Genomic DNA, 17,271 nt, shown 5'->3' on the forward strand with positions numbered 1-17,271 from the left:
TGAGTCTCTATCTTCTGCACACTGCATATGAATCCAAAAGGGAATAACGCTTTGCAGAAATAAAGATAAAAAAGTGAAATCTCTTGTTATTTAGCCACATAATGTCATGGAAACTGGAAAAGCTTTTTATATAAATTAAGCAGAAATGGAACAGCTGGTAATTCATTTGGTAAATCTTCGTTTTACAATAGGACTTCTATGATTGGGAGAAATATAAACTTTTTCATCTGCTAAAAGCTTCACGGTGTTCACTTGAACAGCAACAGTACAGCCGTGAGCCTTGAAAACAAAAAAACAACAACAAAAAAAAAAAAGGGCTTAAAGAGGCTAAAATGTTCAATAATCTGAGGGAAACGGCGAGGATGTTACATTTTCTGTAGGTTTTCACAAAGTTTGATCCCACTTACACATACTCACAGCATTATTATACACCCAACAGCCACAGCGTGAAAAACCACCTCCCCTCAGAGTGTGCAGGTCTCCCTCCTGTTACCCAAACTGATCGCTCTGATGACGGACAGACTCTCAGGGGTGTCCTGTGGTGTCTGGATACAGGATATTGATGTTGGATCCTTTCAGTACTCTTGCTTGTGTTTCGCGAGCAGGCCCTGCAGTGCAGGCTCATTGTGTGATGCTTGGTTTGCAACAGTGTTTATTCCATTAGTGCATGTTGAAAGAGCTTCCAGATAAATGCCAGAACATACTGTAGCACGAGAAGTAACTTTTTTTTTTTTACCTTACCCGCAATATTTTAAACCCCTGACAGGCTATGTGTTCAAAAATATTATTTTTAGTTCCAGTTTTAGTGTCTATTTTCTCCCTATAGTGCTCAACTTAGACCCATGTTACTACACTGCATGCAATTCTCTTTTTCTGTCATTAAATTATGAATTTCTCACAAGATACAAATTATGAAAACTCATTACTCATCACTAAAAATATGTAAATCCTGTAACAAACTTTAAAACAGTCTGCACTGCACAAGGCTTACACTAATCCTCTGCTTGCGTGGCAATGCAAAAACTGCACCAAGTACAAGAAATCTAATGGTTTTCATACTGTCGATGGAAAATATGCTCTACTAGCTCACTTTGTCAGAGAAATGTGATTATTTTCTTCTCTGCAGAATGTTGTCCAATAACTCGGATGGATCCAGTTGCATCCATTTCCAAGCTGTCTGCAGAAAACAGATGTTTGTTAAGCAGCAGAAAATAAAGCACAAGGTGACCCAGAGTGGTTTATTGGTCGTACCAACTGGCAGGTCTGCCAAAGCACCATAAGTAACAAATTGAGCAAAAGAAAAACAGCCTTCGTATATTTAAAAGGCAGTAAGACGCATTCAGGATCTGTGGTATTAAAGCAGAGTAGACAATCCAAACAAAACATAACACCTCCATCAAAGGGTTTAATACAACTGCCGACAAAAACACAACTGATACAGAAGTTCTGATACTCTGCACGCGATGCGCATCAGCACTTACAGCTGGCGGTAATTCTCAGGGAACACAGATTGAAATGAATCGAGTGTGAGTCAAGCGACTGTCAAACACAGGGTGGGGGAAGGGCAGCAGGACACTGCAGCCATAAACAGGGATTAGAGACGAACACGCAGATACTCACTTTCTCTCATTTGAAATACCAGCCAGCAAACGCTACCCTGTGCTGCTAGGATGTGCACGTGCATGTGTGTGCGTGTGTGTGTGAGTGTAGCCGTGTGGTGGGCGGGTATGTGGGGGAACAAATCAGCTTTGAGCACTTGATCTGGAACAAAGTGGCTCAGGAAGCAAGCAGAGCTGTGATTTTATTCCCTGATGTTTGTGACCAACATTTATAATCAGGTTTTCAGGGAGATCTAGAGACTCCAACAAAGACAGAACGTCGAGATAAAGTGAGAAAGCAAAGCTCAGGGTAATCAAATTTAGAAATGTCAAACAACTAGTCATTTTAATGAGAGAGCCACAAGTATAACTAATGTTGCTTTCCTCTCCTTTTCGCTGAATATATATCTATCCTTAAATGATCGCACAGTACAGGCCCGCTTGCACGACCAAACTATTTTTTAAGTGTTACTTTCAACGGGAAGAGGAGGATCGATTTCACCCGTTTTAAGTGCGCAGACACTGTAAATCTTTGTGGGTTAGCAGCAACAGCTATAGTCATAATAAGTGTTGGCAGCAGGCATGTATGGCCTGAACCACACGATAACAATGATGACGGTTATAGTGAGTTTTTACTACACTGTCTCGTCATATGACTGCACTGCGTGGAAAAAGTTTTCACCTCGGGGATGAGACTCCTAAAAGACGTTACGCAACACAACAGTTTTCCTGTTACCCGCCATAACGCGGGGGTTATTTGTCACAGTATAGTTTTCTATCTCAGTCACTTAACAGGAGCTTAGGAGCCATTAATCCCACAAAAAGAAAGAAAAACAGCAACGAAATGACTTCAGCTGGAAGAAAATCAAGTAAAAACATTCCAGCCCTGCTTTTTCTCCAAGTGCTTTAAAAAAGCAGAGTAGTCTGCTGCACAGAATCTTAAAACACAGGTGCTTGCCAAATAAAAATGGTGCAACGGCACAATCTTAACGCATTAAGAAAATAAAACAGCTAAACTCCACAGAGTATTTACACATTTCAGCCCAGTGCATTGTGGGTATATCTTCTGTCTTCTCTTTGTCAAATCTATACAAATCTGTCAGCCTAAGAGAAAACTCAAGTATGAAGTACTCAGTCGGACAGCGTCAGAAAGTCCCCAGCCAGCAGCTTCCTTATTAAGTAACAGACAAAGACTTTGTTTACACGCAGAGCGCTGCTGGAACATCCCTGCTCGTATTAACTTTCCAGAGGCTAAACTGCTCCCACCAGCAATCCGATGACTGTCTGCGGCAACGCCTTAACCATGCATGTACATTTAGACATTGTTAGCTTTTGTGTAAAAAGAAGAACATGCACTCTGAGGAAGGAATAACTGGAACAGTATCAAAAACAAATCCCGGAAACACAGAACGGTCTTTGTTGGTGGGGAACTTGCACCATGAGTCGATAGACAGTGACCTTAATACGCAGCATCACAGAAAGCATCTGATGAGTTAAGTAGCATGTGGTTCAATCCTGCTGTAACAATATGTTGGGGGCAAGTTGGCTCAAAAGAAATAACACGCTTGAGACTGCAGTGCAACTGTGGCGGCAGAAGCCTAGCGCACTGTGCTTATCAAGAAAATATGTTTCAGATATAAAAATACAAGAAAGTATAAAACTGAATTTTTTTGGCATTGATCGTTAAACATGTAGGTCAGAACACAGAAAGACAACCAACGAGGTGACGAAAGTCATTTTCTACTTCGTTTTTTTTCTTCTTGAAGTTACTTTATGGGCCATTTCTTCCAAGACTTTGTGAACAATCAGATTACAGACGGCGCCGGACGCCTACTTTCGAGCGCGCTGCCTCGCCAGGCGCTTCATGAAGCAGCAAGTTACCGCTGCGATGATGACGATGCCGACAAACAAGGCTGAAGAGACGCCAACCACCAAAGGGATGAGGAGGAGGTCAGCAGCTGAGGAGAACAGGAAATGAGAGAGAGCAGTGCGGTGATATAATCTGATGTGGATGAATATTGGAGAGCTATGAAAAAAAATGAGCTTTATTTAAATCAAAACAAAAAGGTGGGTCGATGTTTTAGCCGACGTGGATAATATAAGAACATTAATCTCCTGCTTTGATTAATCAGATAATTGACATTTGAATAAAAGAGAAAGGAAAATCATTTCTAAAATGCCAAGTTAATGGACTGTGCCACTGAAACCACGCCGCTCTGGTGATTCAGTTAACAGCTGCATTAAGTCACAATGGCCTAAAAATGCTCTGGCAAACAGAAAAAGGTCCTCAACTAACCCAAAAATATCGTGCTTGTGCTTTTGACTAATATTCTATATCATTATACATAGTAAGACACCTGATTTGTCAAACAATACATGCACCAAAGATACAGTGAAGATTTTTTTCCCCCATCCAGCCACCTGCATATGTACAGTAGCAGAGGATAAACATGCAGAAAGATTAATGTGTAATCTCCTCCAACTGGGATTCCTCTACCAGCACAGCAAGACCTCTATTTAAGCCCATGCTTGCTTTATTCTACATACACCACATATTTTTCCCTTAAACAAGGGTAGGTGGTTCAACCATTAGCTGAAATTAATTGTTGCTGTCAAGGATTCAGATCTTAGGTGTGTGTACAGTTTAAGATGTAAATACAGAGAAGCAAGCTCTGAGTTTGCTACGGAGATCAGGGAAAGTATCAAGGGTGAAATCAATCCAGACAAAAAGCCATCCTCTGGCCAACCTCCAGCTTGGGACCAAAGGTTTCCTATTTGACCCTTTCCTTGATTTTAGCTCAATCAGGAGCTGCTCAGCTCCCACCGTGCTCACTTTGGCCTGCACAATGAAGCAAGTTCAACATACACAGGTTAGCTATTCCTTATGGGGCTTCAATTACCCTTACAGTGGCAATCAGGCTACATGCACGTTTGCCTGTAAGATGCAGAGCTTACACATCAGAAAGGTAAAACTACAATTTGTTTTACAAAGTATGTAGTAATAAGACCCATAATACAGATTACTATTATTACATTATTAATATTAATTTAGATTATTAGATTAACACTTACCTCTGGCATATAAGTAAACATTGACTGCATTTGACTCTGCTTTGGCTCCTGTTCTGTACCAGCCTCCATGCGGGTCCTGTCCCCACGCCTCAGCATGACAGGCATACATGCCCTGATCATCCTTCGTTGCCATGTGAACCCTGAGTCTGTAGCTATTAACTGACAGGCGGTCGATGCTAATCTCGCTATGGTTGATGTAGATATTTGAAACACCGTTGTACATTAGGGAAGCTATCAGCTTGGGTTCTGGTGGAGCAGGAGGTTTTAGCATCACAGTGTCAGGTGCCTTCTTGATAACTGGTTCAGGGATTGCCCAGCGCAGCCAGTGCACCTGAACCTGGGCGGGACCTGTGGTGGTCACAGTGGTGTTGCAGATTAGCGTGACCGTGCTGCCTCTTTTCAGTAAAGGGCCACGAGGGAGCTGAGCCATGGCTGTAACCAGGACATCTGTGGAAGAAAGAGGAAAAACATTTTATAGAAGACAAACTAAGCAAAGTTAAAGAATGACTGTAGGAGCAGACGGAAGTTTAGCCAACATGCTGGTAAATAAAAAGAAAATCACACACAGCTGAAGAAAACCAAACTGGCTTATTAAAAGAATTTCAGTAAAAGTGATGCATATAGAATGAAATCTATAACACAGCAGAGAACTATGAATATTTTACAAATTTTAAAAATACATTAGAAACTTAGAGAGATATCAGTGAAGCTGGGAAAGAGATTTTAGTATACGGTTGCAGATTTCAACAGCAGAGTGCAGCCAAATGGCCCACATCCCAGAGCTCCAGGCCACCAAGACACTCAATAAATCTGCAAATTTAAATCATTTCTCCGTTTAAAACAATACAGCAGTTCCTGAAAAGTCAATATGATAAACAACAGAACGAACGAGACTAAAAGCCTTCACCCAGGGACGTGAATGCTTGTACCAAACTCCATGTCAGTCCGTGGTGACAAACAAGGATTAGAAATTTCAAAAGTGACCAAATTTGAAAAGTCAGTGAGACTACAGGAAATGACATGCAGCATTCATCCTGAATGTCTGGAGCAACGTGGAAACCCTGCTGCTAGCGTGGTTGCAAATATTGGATGTGATCGACCGGACATTAATCAGCCTTTTGAGCGAGTAATTGTGCAGTGAGTTCATAGCCAGCGAGAGGTACGGCATATGTCTGGCCTCCTGCGCGCTACACCGAGGCAGCTCCCACGCATGAACCACAGCAAGGGTTTCCAGTCCTGAGCAAACATCTGAAGCAGATTACCTCATAGCCTTCCCAGCACCGTCCACAGTTCATGTGTGACTATGGCTTAAACTGGAGCATTCCAGTAATCTCAGCCCATGTGTGACTGCAGAGTCTCACCTTTTGTCTTCAGGTTGACGGTGACTCCCTCCGACCGCTGGGTGAGTGTTGCGGGCACAGACTGTCCGGGGTTTCTTCTTCCGGCGTACACACTCACCACGCACCGATACACCCCTGAGTCGGCAGGCTGAGCTGAGAAGAGCTTCAGAGAGTACTTTCCCTCTGCTGCTTTCTCCATAGACCCGCCACTAGCTCTGCTGAGGTCATCCCCCCAGCTCACAATGCCATTCGGGGTCATCTGGGCCACCTCCACCTTAACAGATATCAAGATGCGCCAGGAGGGGTTAGACTAGAAACACCTGAAAATATTTCACATTTACCTGTCGATGGTTGAGAGGAACACATACGTACTTCATTTACATTTTGACTCAAACTTTGGTCTAAGAACGTTTGGTCTGAAAACGTTAACAGAATAACAAGATTACCTCGACTCCTCCGGCCCCGACTGAATCGCTGCTTGTGGATCCCCTTTTCATCCACTGAACCAGCAGGCCTGAGTTGACTTCAGGCGGCAGCCCCAAAATCTCACAGGTCAGGATGAGAGGGGAACCGATCTGCAGAGTAACCTCCCCTGTGGGCGAGGATGTTACACGCAGCGACTCGGCTGGAGAGAGGACGAGACAGAGTTTAAGTACCAGTAAATCTTCTTGGTGGATGGCTGCAAACAGCATTTAATCTGGACTACAACAGGAAAAATGTACTGCAGGTATCACCTCTGCTGAAAGGCTAGTGTAGCTTCTTTTGTACCGCACATATTTAATGGCCGGGATAAAATCGATATCACCTATCAAGTGTGTCAAAATAAAACAAGCAAAAAAAAGACTTAAACCTAACGTGACTACAACAGTACTTAAAAAATAAAATATTACAATACTAACAGTAACCACTTTAACAATACTTCCACCTGTGCAGGTAATAGAGTGTAAGGGTTGGATGAGTGTAGGCGCAATCTGAGGTCATCTGCTGCTGTTTTTTTTTTAGGAGATTTGTTTGTGTGATTTATTTTGTTTATTTGAAACATGAAAACATATCAAATGTTGCCATGAAAAAAATAGTTTTTGATTTTGAATTTAATGGCAGCAACATGTCTCAAGAAAAGCTGGAAAAGTAAGTGCAACTAAGAAGAAGCAGCTGGAGAAACATTTTGTTAACTAATTAAGCTGATTGGCAACAAGTCAGTAACATGACTGGGTGTAAAAAGAGCATCTTAGAGGCAGAGTTTCTCAGAAGTAAAGATGGTCAGAGGGTCACAGATCTGCAGAAGATGCACTACATAATGTCATCATAAGATTAAAAGAATCCAGAGAAATCTCTGTGTGCAAAGCAAGAGGATGAAAATCGTCAAATATTGGATGTCTGTGGTCTTTGGGCCCTCGGGCAGCACCAGATTAAAAACAGGCACGATTCTGTCCCCAGAAACACTTCCATGAATCGCTGTCTGTGAACACAGCTCACTGTGCCATCCACACATGCAGGTTAAAACTATCCATCTCTGATGGTATGGAAGTGCATTATGGACCCATCAATGCTGAAGGGTATACACAGCTTTTACAGCAACGTGTTCTCCCATCCAGATGGGAGGGCCTTCAATACTGACCTCCTCCAGCTATTACAACAGTATGGGTGGGAAATGGCCTGGCTGCAGTCCACACCTCTCATCGACTGAAAAGTCCAGCAGCTGCTCTGCTCAGTTCAAACATTCAATTTGTTTTCTATGTTCAACTGTGAATAAAATATCTTAGTGAGGTTTTCGAATTGGTCTATATTATTTTTATTTACATTTTACACAGCGTCACAACCTTTGGGGAACCTGGGGCTGTATATAGATGCTGTATCAACGGTGGCAAATGTAGCATTGTGAAAACACTGGTTGATTTTAAGTACTGGAGAACAAAACACCACTATGAAAGTTCCCTTTCTCGTGTTTGAAGTATTTCTTGGTTAACTAGTGATCCCAGAGCCCCATTGTGCAAGCTTTTCTCCAATCCTATCACTGGTCATAAGATGAGGATCTAGCATGTGTTTGCAAGACGTCATTTTATATCTCGCAATCAAAATTGCGCGATTTTTGCGAGTGTGTGCTGGGTTGGTGTGGGTGGGGCCAGCTCACGAACCCATAAATCGCCTGCTGCCGCACTTTTTGTTCCGTTCTTAAATACTGTCCAACACTGTATCGTGTACATATGCATGAAAGAAAAGTGGGTATTTATGTGCACGTACATAAGCCACTGTCACACAGTATTTATTGTAACATTTTAAATAATCTACTGCACTCAACAACTTAAACAATTAAGAGCCTTTAACTGAAATAGCGCAGTACAAAACATGTGAGTATAAGCCGCTTGTGTGTGCAAAGCCTCTTCTAACCACAAAACTTCTCTACACTAACGATGCTTCTCAATAATAGACATCCATGTCAACAAAAGGAGATGCGTCAGCCTATTGTATTAGTTAGACAATAGAGGCCAGAACACACAAAACCAAATGGCGCTCGTCAGTGAGTGCCAGTGTAACAAATAAACAATGCATGCACTGATGAGCTCTGATGAGCTTTAACTCAACCAATTATTTTTCCTGAAGAAACACAATGTGACCCATTTTTTTAAAAGGAGCAAAAAATATTCTCCATATTTTTCTATTAGAAAACTTACAAAACATGCATCATTGCAGCGCATTAGAGATGTGCTCGAGGGAGGACCGACAGACACACCTGTGCTCTTTTTCAAGGAATCCAGCCCAGAAAAGCCAATGTGAGAACAAGAGATTACTTAAGCCTCTTAATCTACAAAAGCGCCTCAGAATTTAAAATGAGACAAACAGCAAAGCGACAGGCAGTTATTCATCTGCCCAGACAGCCTTCTATTAACCTTTTAAATCCACCTGAAAAATCAACAAGATGAGTTAGGCTGAAAAATGCAAAAACTAAAAAAAAAAAAAAGGCCAAATGTAAGAATTGCTTAGCTTCTCGATCTTGCAATATGACAATAAAAGCTATTAAAATACTGATTCAAAGATATTCTTCACTGGCCAGAAAGTAATGGGATAATGGATTACTCAAAAGTCTTCAGTTACAGCCGTAATTATTGGAATCCATTGTCCCAGGAAAAAGCTAAACTGTGAGATTGTTGCAAACAGTGCAACAAACTGCATACAAATGTGCATCCTGCTATTTAATCAGCTGCTTATCCAGCTAGTCAGCAAACTAATCACCCAGCAAACTAGACATCCAGTGAATAACTAAGACAAACACCCAGAGCCTGGGAGCTGGACAGGGTCCAGTTTACCCAAAGGCCCTGCAAGCCCAGGCTGACTGACACCACTTCCATGGCAACAACAAAAACACAATCAAGAGGCTCAAACTTACCAGCAGAAACACGACTTTGTCTTATTCCTCCTGCTTTGCTTTTATTCTCCAGTTTGTTCTGCAGTGTAATTTATGATTAAATAAACAACCTGCTGTGCGGTTTTATTACCAGCTTTACAGCTTATGTTGTTTCAACAACGAGCTGCAGTTCAATATGTTTGTTGCGACCTTGGGACTTGCCACAGGCTATCACAGCTTTGTCAAACGGCAGCACAGCTACTGGGGCAGTTTCTGAGTTACACTGACCTAGTTGCTGAACGGTCAAGTTGCCAATATCCAGCGTCCTCTGTGCGATCTTCTGCCACGATCGATTGGGGTCCAGAATCCACTGTGAGGCCTCGCAGAAATACGAGCCGCTGTCATCTGGCTGCACCGCTGTCATCTTCATCACGTACACACCCTGCCCGCCCTCGCCGTTTCTTTTCTCCAGCGTGATCTCCCCGTCATCGTAGCGTTTCTTGTAGAAATGTCCGGGAACGACCCCGAGAAGCTTGTCAATGGAGATAATCTCTCTGACGGTGCTGACCTCTTCTCCGGCCCCACTCGGCGATCCCTCTGCACCACCACGCTTCCCAAATGTGATGGACAGATGGGTGAGCTGCTCTGATTGGATGCTGGCCGAGCACGTCAGGGTTAACGAAGCCCCCTCTGACACAGGTTGGCCGGTGAGTGAGCGTGAATAGCTGATCTGAAGCGTGTCAGGGATCACTGTGGGTGTACAGAGACAGACAATCATATTACACAGAGCACTGCAGGAGACATATGGGAGGAGAAAATATGTCAAATTCAATTTCTAATGCCTGTGTAGTGTTTAGATGCATCTATGTTTAGAGCAATAAAGTGAATCATGAAATGTATCTGCTAAGAGTGACTCCAGGCCTTTTACCTCCACCTTGGCTTTGGGCACTTGGTTTGCCAAAGGAAGAGAGGATTAGTGAGCTATTGCTAAGATAGTCTGCTGCAAAACTAACAGGTGGCAAACTCAGTAGAACACGATGAAGATGACTCATAAAAAAAATAACTGAATGGAGTAAAATAACCCAAATTACTTTGGTAGATAAATCATGGTATAAGTGCAAAGAATTCAGGGAGAAATAGAAACAGAAAAGAAAAAGACAAACTCCAGATGGTGAGAAGAAAGAATTACTTAGGATTCCTAAAGTTGCACTTAATCACTAAACATGACATCCTCTCTGCTGGAGTAGCACCGAGCAGCCGATGCAAGCTTCTCATACAGTTTGTTCTCCACTTCTGAAGACATCACAGCTAAACTATGACTGGCATAAATTCAACAGTTCTACTCACTGATATGAGTTCAACACCAAAACTAGTCTTTCTTTAGAGAACAGCAGACAGAAACGTGTTTTCTACAAACTAAGAACACTTTCTCTGAACAATATATACCCACATTTTTAATCTATCTAATGAAACTTTATTAAATAAGGTTTAAATCTGCAATTGCTGACATTTCCAGTTGTGTCCAGTTCAGTCTCAAGCCCCGACTTTTTAAAACAGTTTTTCCCTAAAATGATGAGACGCTGTCCCGTTAAGGGTTAAGCCATTTTATTCACGCGCAACGTTTTCATGTTTCATTTATCTATTTATGTTTTGTTTTTGATGACTTTTTAACTCAAAGACATCAGACTGTGTCTGTCCTTTGAACGATTGTGGTTTGGGAACTATAAATGGATAAATATTCAGCTGTAATACATTTACAAATGATTAAACTCCTGGTCAAAACTCCACTACATTTACAAAAAGCTGCAATTCAATCACAGTCCACACAGCCAAGACATGAAGGTTGTCAGCATCAAATTCCACCGTCTTGGTCGCATCCACAGACGTGTGGATGTGCTGAGTGGGGTTTTCCCTCAGTAAAAGACATTTTTCCAAGCGTAGTTTCGAGAGATATTTGCAGACTGTGAAGTTGCGACAAACACTGGAAATATTGGAAAGTTCAGTTGTTAATGATTCCCTGCTTGGATTCTTTTCATGTGCTGCATCACAAAGGTTTCACTTTCTATAGACTTCATGACTTCCTGGTTTCGGGAACCAGACCAGGCCTGGATATGTTCATATTCTTTATACAAACATAATAAAATTTCATGGAAAGGCGGAAAGGAAAGAATGAACTGATCTACAATGCATGACTCATCTTATTCCTGTGGACCAAAAACCTCCAGTGTTGCCCAAAATTATTGCCACTGTAAACTTTTGTGGCTACACCAACAACATGGGCAAGTATAAGCCTAACAAATGCAGTGTGTGTGACATCTCTGATAGGAAACAATGAGCTTTGGGACAGACATTTGTTGACAGTGACAGGAGTATATCAGGTATAATAACGGCAGCTTTTTATATACCTGTAAGAACTTTGAGTCAGCTCATGTCTTACCTTTGACAGCTACTGTGGCACTGTAGTTCCCTTGATAGGAGCTGTCTGTGCTGGGAGTATAGCACTCATATTTCCCTTGGTCATCAGGCCGGAGCCTTTGGATGATCAGCCGGACCTTGTCCCCTGAATCCCGCTCCACTCTTACCTCCCCACTCGTCACACGTGCCTGGAACGGGGCGTAAGGGAAACCCTTGTCCCTGGTGGACACGACTCCCATCTGCCTTCCGGCAGCATCGTCCCTAAACAAAAACCACTCAAAGTCTTGTGTACGTGAGCCTTCATATCCTGACACAGCACAGGGCAGGGAGAGAGGGAAGCCAGCGACACGGTAGAGGGGTCCAGCAGGGACAGCAACATGACGGCACAGAGCATGCTGGAGCACTGGAAAAGAAAAACACAACAGAATGGGGAAAAATGGCACATCTGGTGAGTGTGAAAGACCGGAAACAGAAACGGTGTCAAACCGTCGTGGCGTGTTTGGTACATGGACTCAGTGATCGATATCCTGAGCTGATGGCTGGCTAACAGTGAATCAATACTTTAAACAGCTGCAGAGAAGAAACACTCGTGCTGGCGCTCTTTCTATCAATCAACTAACAACAAACACATATTTGAGCATTTCATTTCCAAATACAGTGACAGAAATATGATTATATGTGATGAATATAACACCCTGGACAGGTTGCTAGTCTGTCACACCTATGGCCGATTTACCCAACCCCACTAACCCCACTGCATTCCATGTCTTTGGACTTTAAGAGGAAGTCGGAGAGAACGTGCCAACTCCACACAGAAGGCCAGATGCTGGAATCAAACCCAAGACCTTCTTACTGTGTGTGCTAACGCCGCAACACCAGACTCTGATCTGCAGAATTGACCTTTATCTTCTTCAAATAAAAACTGGGTAATTGGCTTTCATGCTTAGTAGTTCTGCAATTGGGACTAACTTCTGCCTATTACAGGGATCAACTGTAAGTACTGTATTTGCAAAACAGTGCTGTTGTCAAGGTGCGCAAGCAAATTTTTTGAGAGTAAATCAAAGGCATTTAGCAAATGGCGAAGGAATAAGCTAAAGCTGGAATTGTAAACTAGAAGTCACAGTGAAATTGAGGGAGGACACCTTACTCAAGGCTAAAGTAAACCTAAAAATGAGTAAAGCTCCTTCCACGTCATCCTTGAGTGCCCGAGGAGTGACAGCTGCCAGCTTCAGGGTTGCAGTATCACTGTATTTCTGAGTCTCTGGGTCTGGCTTCCCATAAATTCCCAGAACCACAATGAAACGGGGTTAAACACAAACTCTTTTTTTTAAGACACATGCCCTGAAACTTGTCACACGATGACCTTTATCTCTTATTTTTGGTACTTTCCAAAATATTAATTACTGACACAGAGTCTAATTTTGAGATGAGATAACGCTGCTGATTTTAACACGAACTTTCACACAAAATACAGTTAGTTGATGACAAATGTAGGTTGCAAATAAATGTTTCATTAAACAAAGTTTTGCTTGCTTTTAGAATGAGACACCAGCTGGTAAGTCTCACACTATCTACACAAATGTCATGTGAGTTAATTACACAAATGCAGGTTTCAAACAGTAGCAGGATCCATGCACGGGCCTCCAAAGCAGCACGGAGCTCCACATTGCAGAACATTTTAGCCCCTATATGAAACATAACTCACTGGTTTTGGAGTGACATTTGCCAGTTGTTGACAACTTGTTAGACAGATAATCAATTCATCAAAATTTCATTAGTAGCTTGCTGAGACATTGATTGTTGCAGACAGCCACCGGAAAGATAACATAACTTTTTTTTTTTTGAGGAACAATAATTCAGGTTCAGAACATTTTAAACCAAGAAAAGAAATACAAAAACAGAGGTGATAAGCACCTTTACTATTCAGTAAACAAGTTCATTTTTCATTTGGTGCCTAAAAGCCAAAGAGAATCAGCATCATCAGAAAATCCAAATGTGATGCAACCAAAAACACACCCACACAGTGACACTGAACAAAAGCTCCCCGACAGCTAACACAGCCTCTTGACTCACTGAAACTGAATGATGACTACCTGAACAACTAGAAATACGAGACAAGTGCGTTTGGGCACTTTTGGTCTGTGTGCGCTCGCGAGTGTCCAAAAACAAGCCGTGCCTTCTCACAGAGCTACACTCCAGTACAACACGCCCACAGATAATGACATGGGAGACTAGAGAGCCTAGAGGCTTAAGCGGATCAAGTCCTAATTAACAATGGGCTCGGGCTGATAGGACTGGGGGGACTCCGCAGCTTGTCATGATGCTCAGTACTGTCTGGATTACTGTCTGCGCAACAACGGGGCCCCTGAGTTTCTAATCAAGACCCCCACATAGAAACGCATGTTAAAACACAAACCTGTGACTAATACGGATCTCTCCCAGAGGCAGCCTGCCCGTCCAGTTTTTAAATGTGATAATTGGACTTATGACTAATGTGATGGAGATAAAAACTGTGTCATCCATATGCTGTTCTCCCTCTGTGGTCAAACTGTACAACTGACGTATAAATCTAAAAGCATTTGCAGTTTATTTCCCCAATGCACATCCAATGAGTCATTACTTTAAGTATCACAAATTTGTCTGATACTTTTATAAAACAATATCTCTGCAAGAAACACCTCAACTACAACGCTTCCGTGTTAAAATAGTGCATCTTAAATTTCACAAGGAACAGTAGTATGTCCACAGGAAGGACAGAAACCATAGAAACCCGCAGTTACACAAATCTCCAGCAACTACTGAGCATTACTATGGCGTATATACCGTAAAATATTATTATATAGTCATTATTTCCGTCTCCTACTCAACTCAACCTTTCCTAAGGACTTCCTGGAAGCCACACCCGCACACCCTAAGAGTTCTGTCTGATAGTAGACTTTCCTGGTATGTTTTTTTCTGCATTTGAACTTCAGGTATGAGGGGAAAAAGGATTTCCAGCGCTTAGGAATGTTTCAAAGATAAAGCAAACTAACGAGAACATGGTGAACCAAATCATGAAAATTAAGCCACCTGCTGTAAAGAATATGCAAATAAACAGTGTATTCGGTCACCGTGCAATCACGCAAATGCACCACCATGTGACAGATGGTCAGAGAGGTACGGATGAACTCACCCCAGTGCAGAAACAAGAAAAACGCCGCTTTCATCGAAGCCATCATGGTCCTCATCTCCCCCCCTGATGTCCAGATGGATTACGTAGAGTCAGAATTCCCTCTCCGTGTTCCTCTGCTCGTTTAACGCCGATCATAATTCATCACCGCCGCCGAGACCAGCTGTGATCGCAGTATTTGCGAGAGGAAGGAAAAACAAATGGGAATGCATAACAATGTAGCGATACACTGATTACACACACGCACACGCAGACACATGCACAGGGGAGAGTCACCGCCGTCACCTAAGAACAAGCCCGAAGGATATTAGTGCATATATAAATATGCAAAACGTGATTACCTTTTCTTCGTGCACCGCCACATCTCCATCAACAAGCCGTCTGCTCCATAATATGTCGGCCGCTTTCAGATTATACCGCCTCAAAAAACATGCAGACCAGTCCAGGCGCGGAGTGGCTGGCATCACGGGTGGGGAGGGGGGAGGCTGGTGTGTGTGAGCGTCTGTGTTTGTAACAAAGGGGGAGGAGCATGCATGGAACAGAGGCGAGCTGGTGTCATTGGTCAAGAAGGTGACGGTGACATTTTGAACCAATGATAACAAAGGGTGCAGAAAAGGCGGTGAGACGAGGCACTACCACAAGGTGGCGCCAGATGAAAACACTAACAGTCCGACTGCTAGAAAGTTCAGGTGGGTCAATAATGCCTTACAAACTAGAGAAGTGCGGCTATTAAGAATAAAAGAAAGTGTTCGTTATAAACAGGAAGTCACAATGAAAAAATAAACCAATGACTGTAGAAAACAAGAAAACGTCTTTACATTTTTACTGAAATGACAAAACAGAAAGATTTTATTCTGAATGTTTTTTGTTTTGTGAAACAAAACATTCAGAATAAAGCTGCAAACACAGAAAACAGTCAGACTCCTGTCTTCTTTATTTAGTTGTTATTTCCAACAGGGTAATTAAAGCTGGATAAGATAAGCCTAGGTTATTACCCAGTGCATCTTAAAGGTTTAGTTGTTAATTAGTGGAGCAGTTGAGCAGTATTTATAATTTTCTATTGGACATATTGTTCACTGTCTCCATATTAACATGTTTGTTCCAAAATGTTTGTGCACTGTTCATTCAGTTCATTATCAACACTGCATTTTTAGCACTATCAATACAAAGAAGAGCTATTTTCATGTGTTTCTGCATGGTAACTATGTTAGACCTAATCCATATTTTATTAAAGCATGCCCATCAGACTGCACTGTTCCAGTTTTTGCATTTATTTTTAAGGTTGCCATGCATAAATATTACAGAATAATCATAAGTGCTAGAGAATTTTATTAACTTTATGAAAAGGCGTGTAGCGTACAGCAGCCTTTTGTTTTTTCATGCACATTTTTATGCATCATTTGGACTTGTTTTATATCTGAAAATGTGCACTAATGCACATGGGAAATATTAAAAAAACAATCAGTCATCTTTATTGGAAGGATTGCTGGTACATTTCTTTTTCAGGAGGCTAAACATGGTGTGTGCAGTGCTCTATAAGCTTGTTATTTAAATAAATGTATAACCACCTACACAGAATGCATTTAAAGCAGTTCACTACATGATTCCTACAGTATAGATTGCTAGACCACTCTTCCCTATGTCAATAGCTGTAGACATATGATACCTGCATGTGACACCAGCATAGGGTGTTATTTTAAGAATGGCATCAATGCTTGTAGCAAATACATTTGTTTTGCAGCAGAATAAAACATTCTGTGAAAGATTTAAAAAAAAAAAAAAAAAGGATCCTAAAATGGCTTGAACAACATGATTGATGCCCATTAGAACCGTTGATAAATGGTAGATTACAATATTTCAAGCTAACCTTTGTTTTTGGTTTTCAGTATCAGGGTAGCTTCACTCTCAGGCATTCACCAGATTTAAATGGAAGGGAACTCTTTGTGCTCTTTAATATCGATGAGTGCATCACATCAAACAGAGAAGGAAATGAAGAGAGATGTCTGAGAAGAGAAGAAGAAAGAAAAGAATTATCTTAGGCAAATGGTACAAAACCCTTTCCAAGCCGATGATGCTTGGAAAGGGTCTTGTACCATTTGCCATCATGGCTTATATCATTAGGAAGTTTAAGAAGTTCAGACCATGACCAAACTAACTGGGCATAGAAGCAACACAAAAAATGACCACGGATTGGACACAAAGACAGATGGAGTTTTCATAAACTCGAGGCAAAATGCTTTTCCTTGGACAGATGAATGAAAGTCTTAGTTACAGGTCATGACTCCTCCGAGTGGATAAAGACCCTAATCATACATCTACAAGCATCCAAGAATG

General features: G+C 41.9%; 1 protein-coding gene across 1 annotated transcript; it reads right to left on the reverse strand.

Moving 5' to 3' along the window:
• Positions 1–1,224: 1,224 nt before the first annotated feature.
• On the reverse strand, positions 1,225–15,418 carry igsf8 (immunoglobulin superfamily, member 8). Its single transcript, XM_085275186.1, has 8 exons — positions 15,279–15,418; positions 14,941–15,100; positions 11,791–12,171; positions 9,642–10,103; positions 6,457–6,635; positions 6,032–6,284; positions 4,671–5,117; positions 1,225–3,556 (listed from the first exon to the last, which is right to left on the reverse strand). The coding sequence occupies exons 2-8, from the start codon at positions 14,993–14,995 to the stop codon at positions 3,429–3,431; spliced, it is 1,905 nt and encodes a 634-aa protein (XP_085131312.1). The 5' UTR covers positions 14,996–15,100; positions 15,279–15,418; the 3' UTR covers positions 1,225–3,428.
• Positions 15,419–17,271: the final 1,853 nt, after the last annotated feature.

Source organism: Mchenga conophoros, linkage group LG5 (assembly GCF_057382185.1).
Source record: "Mchenga conophoros isolate Kocher_MC1m ecotype Shallow Benthic linkage group LG5, M_conophoros_male_GT1.1, whole genome shotgun sequence".
Taxonomy (NCBI): domain Eukaryota; kingdom Metazoa; phylum Chordata; class Actinopteri; order Cichliformes; family Cichlidae; genus Mchenga; species Mchenga conophoros.

Coding starts and splice junctions, on each gene's coding strand:
- igsf8 (XM_085275186.1), bottom strand. CDS start 14,995: ATGAGGACCATGATGGCTTCGATGAAAGCGGCGTTTTTCTTGTTTCTG. Junction 10,104..11,790: donor TGCCACAGTAGCTGTCAAAG/GTAAGACATGAG, acceptor GTACACCCACAG/TGATCCCTGACACGCTTCAG. Junction 5,118..6,031: donor CGTCAACCTGAAGACAAAAG/GTGAGACTCTGC, acceptor TTTCTTCCACAG/ATGTCCTGGTTACAGCCATG.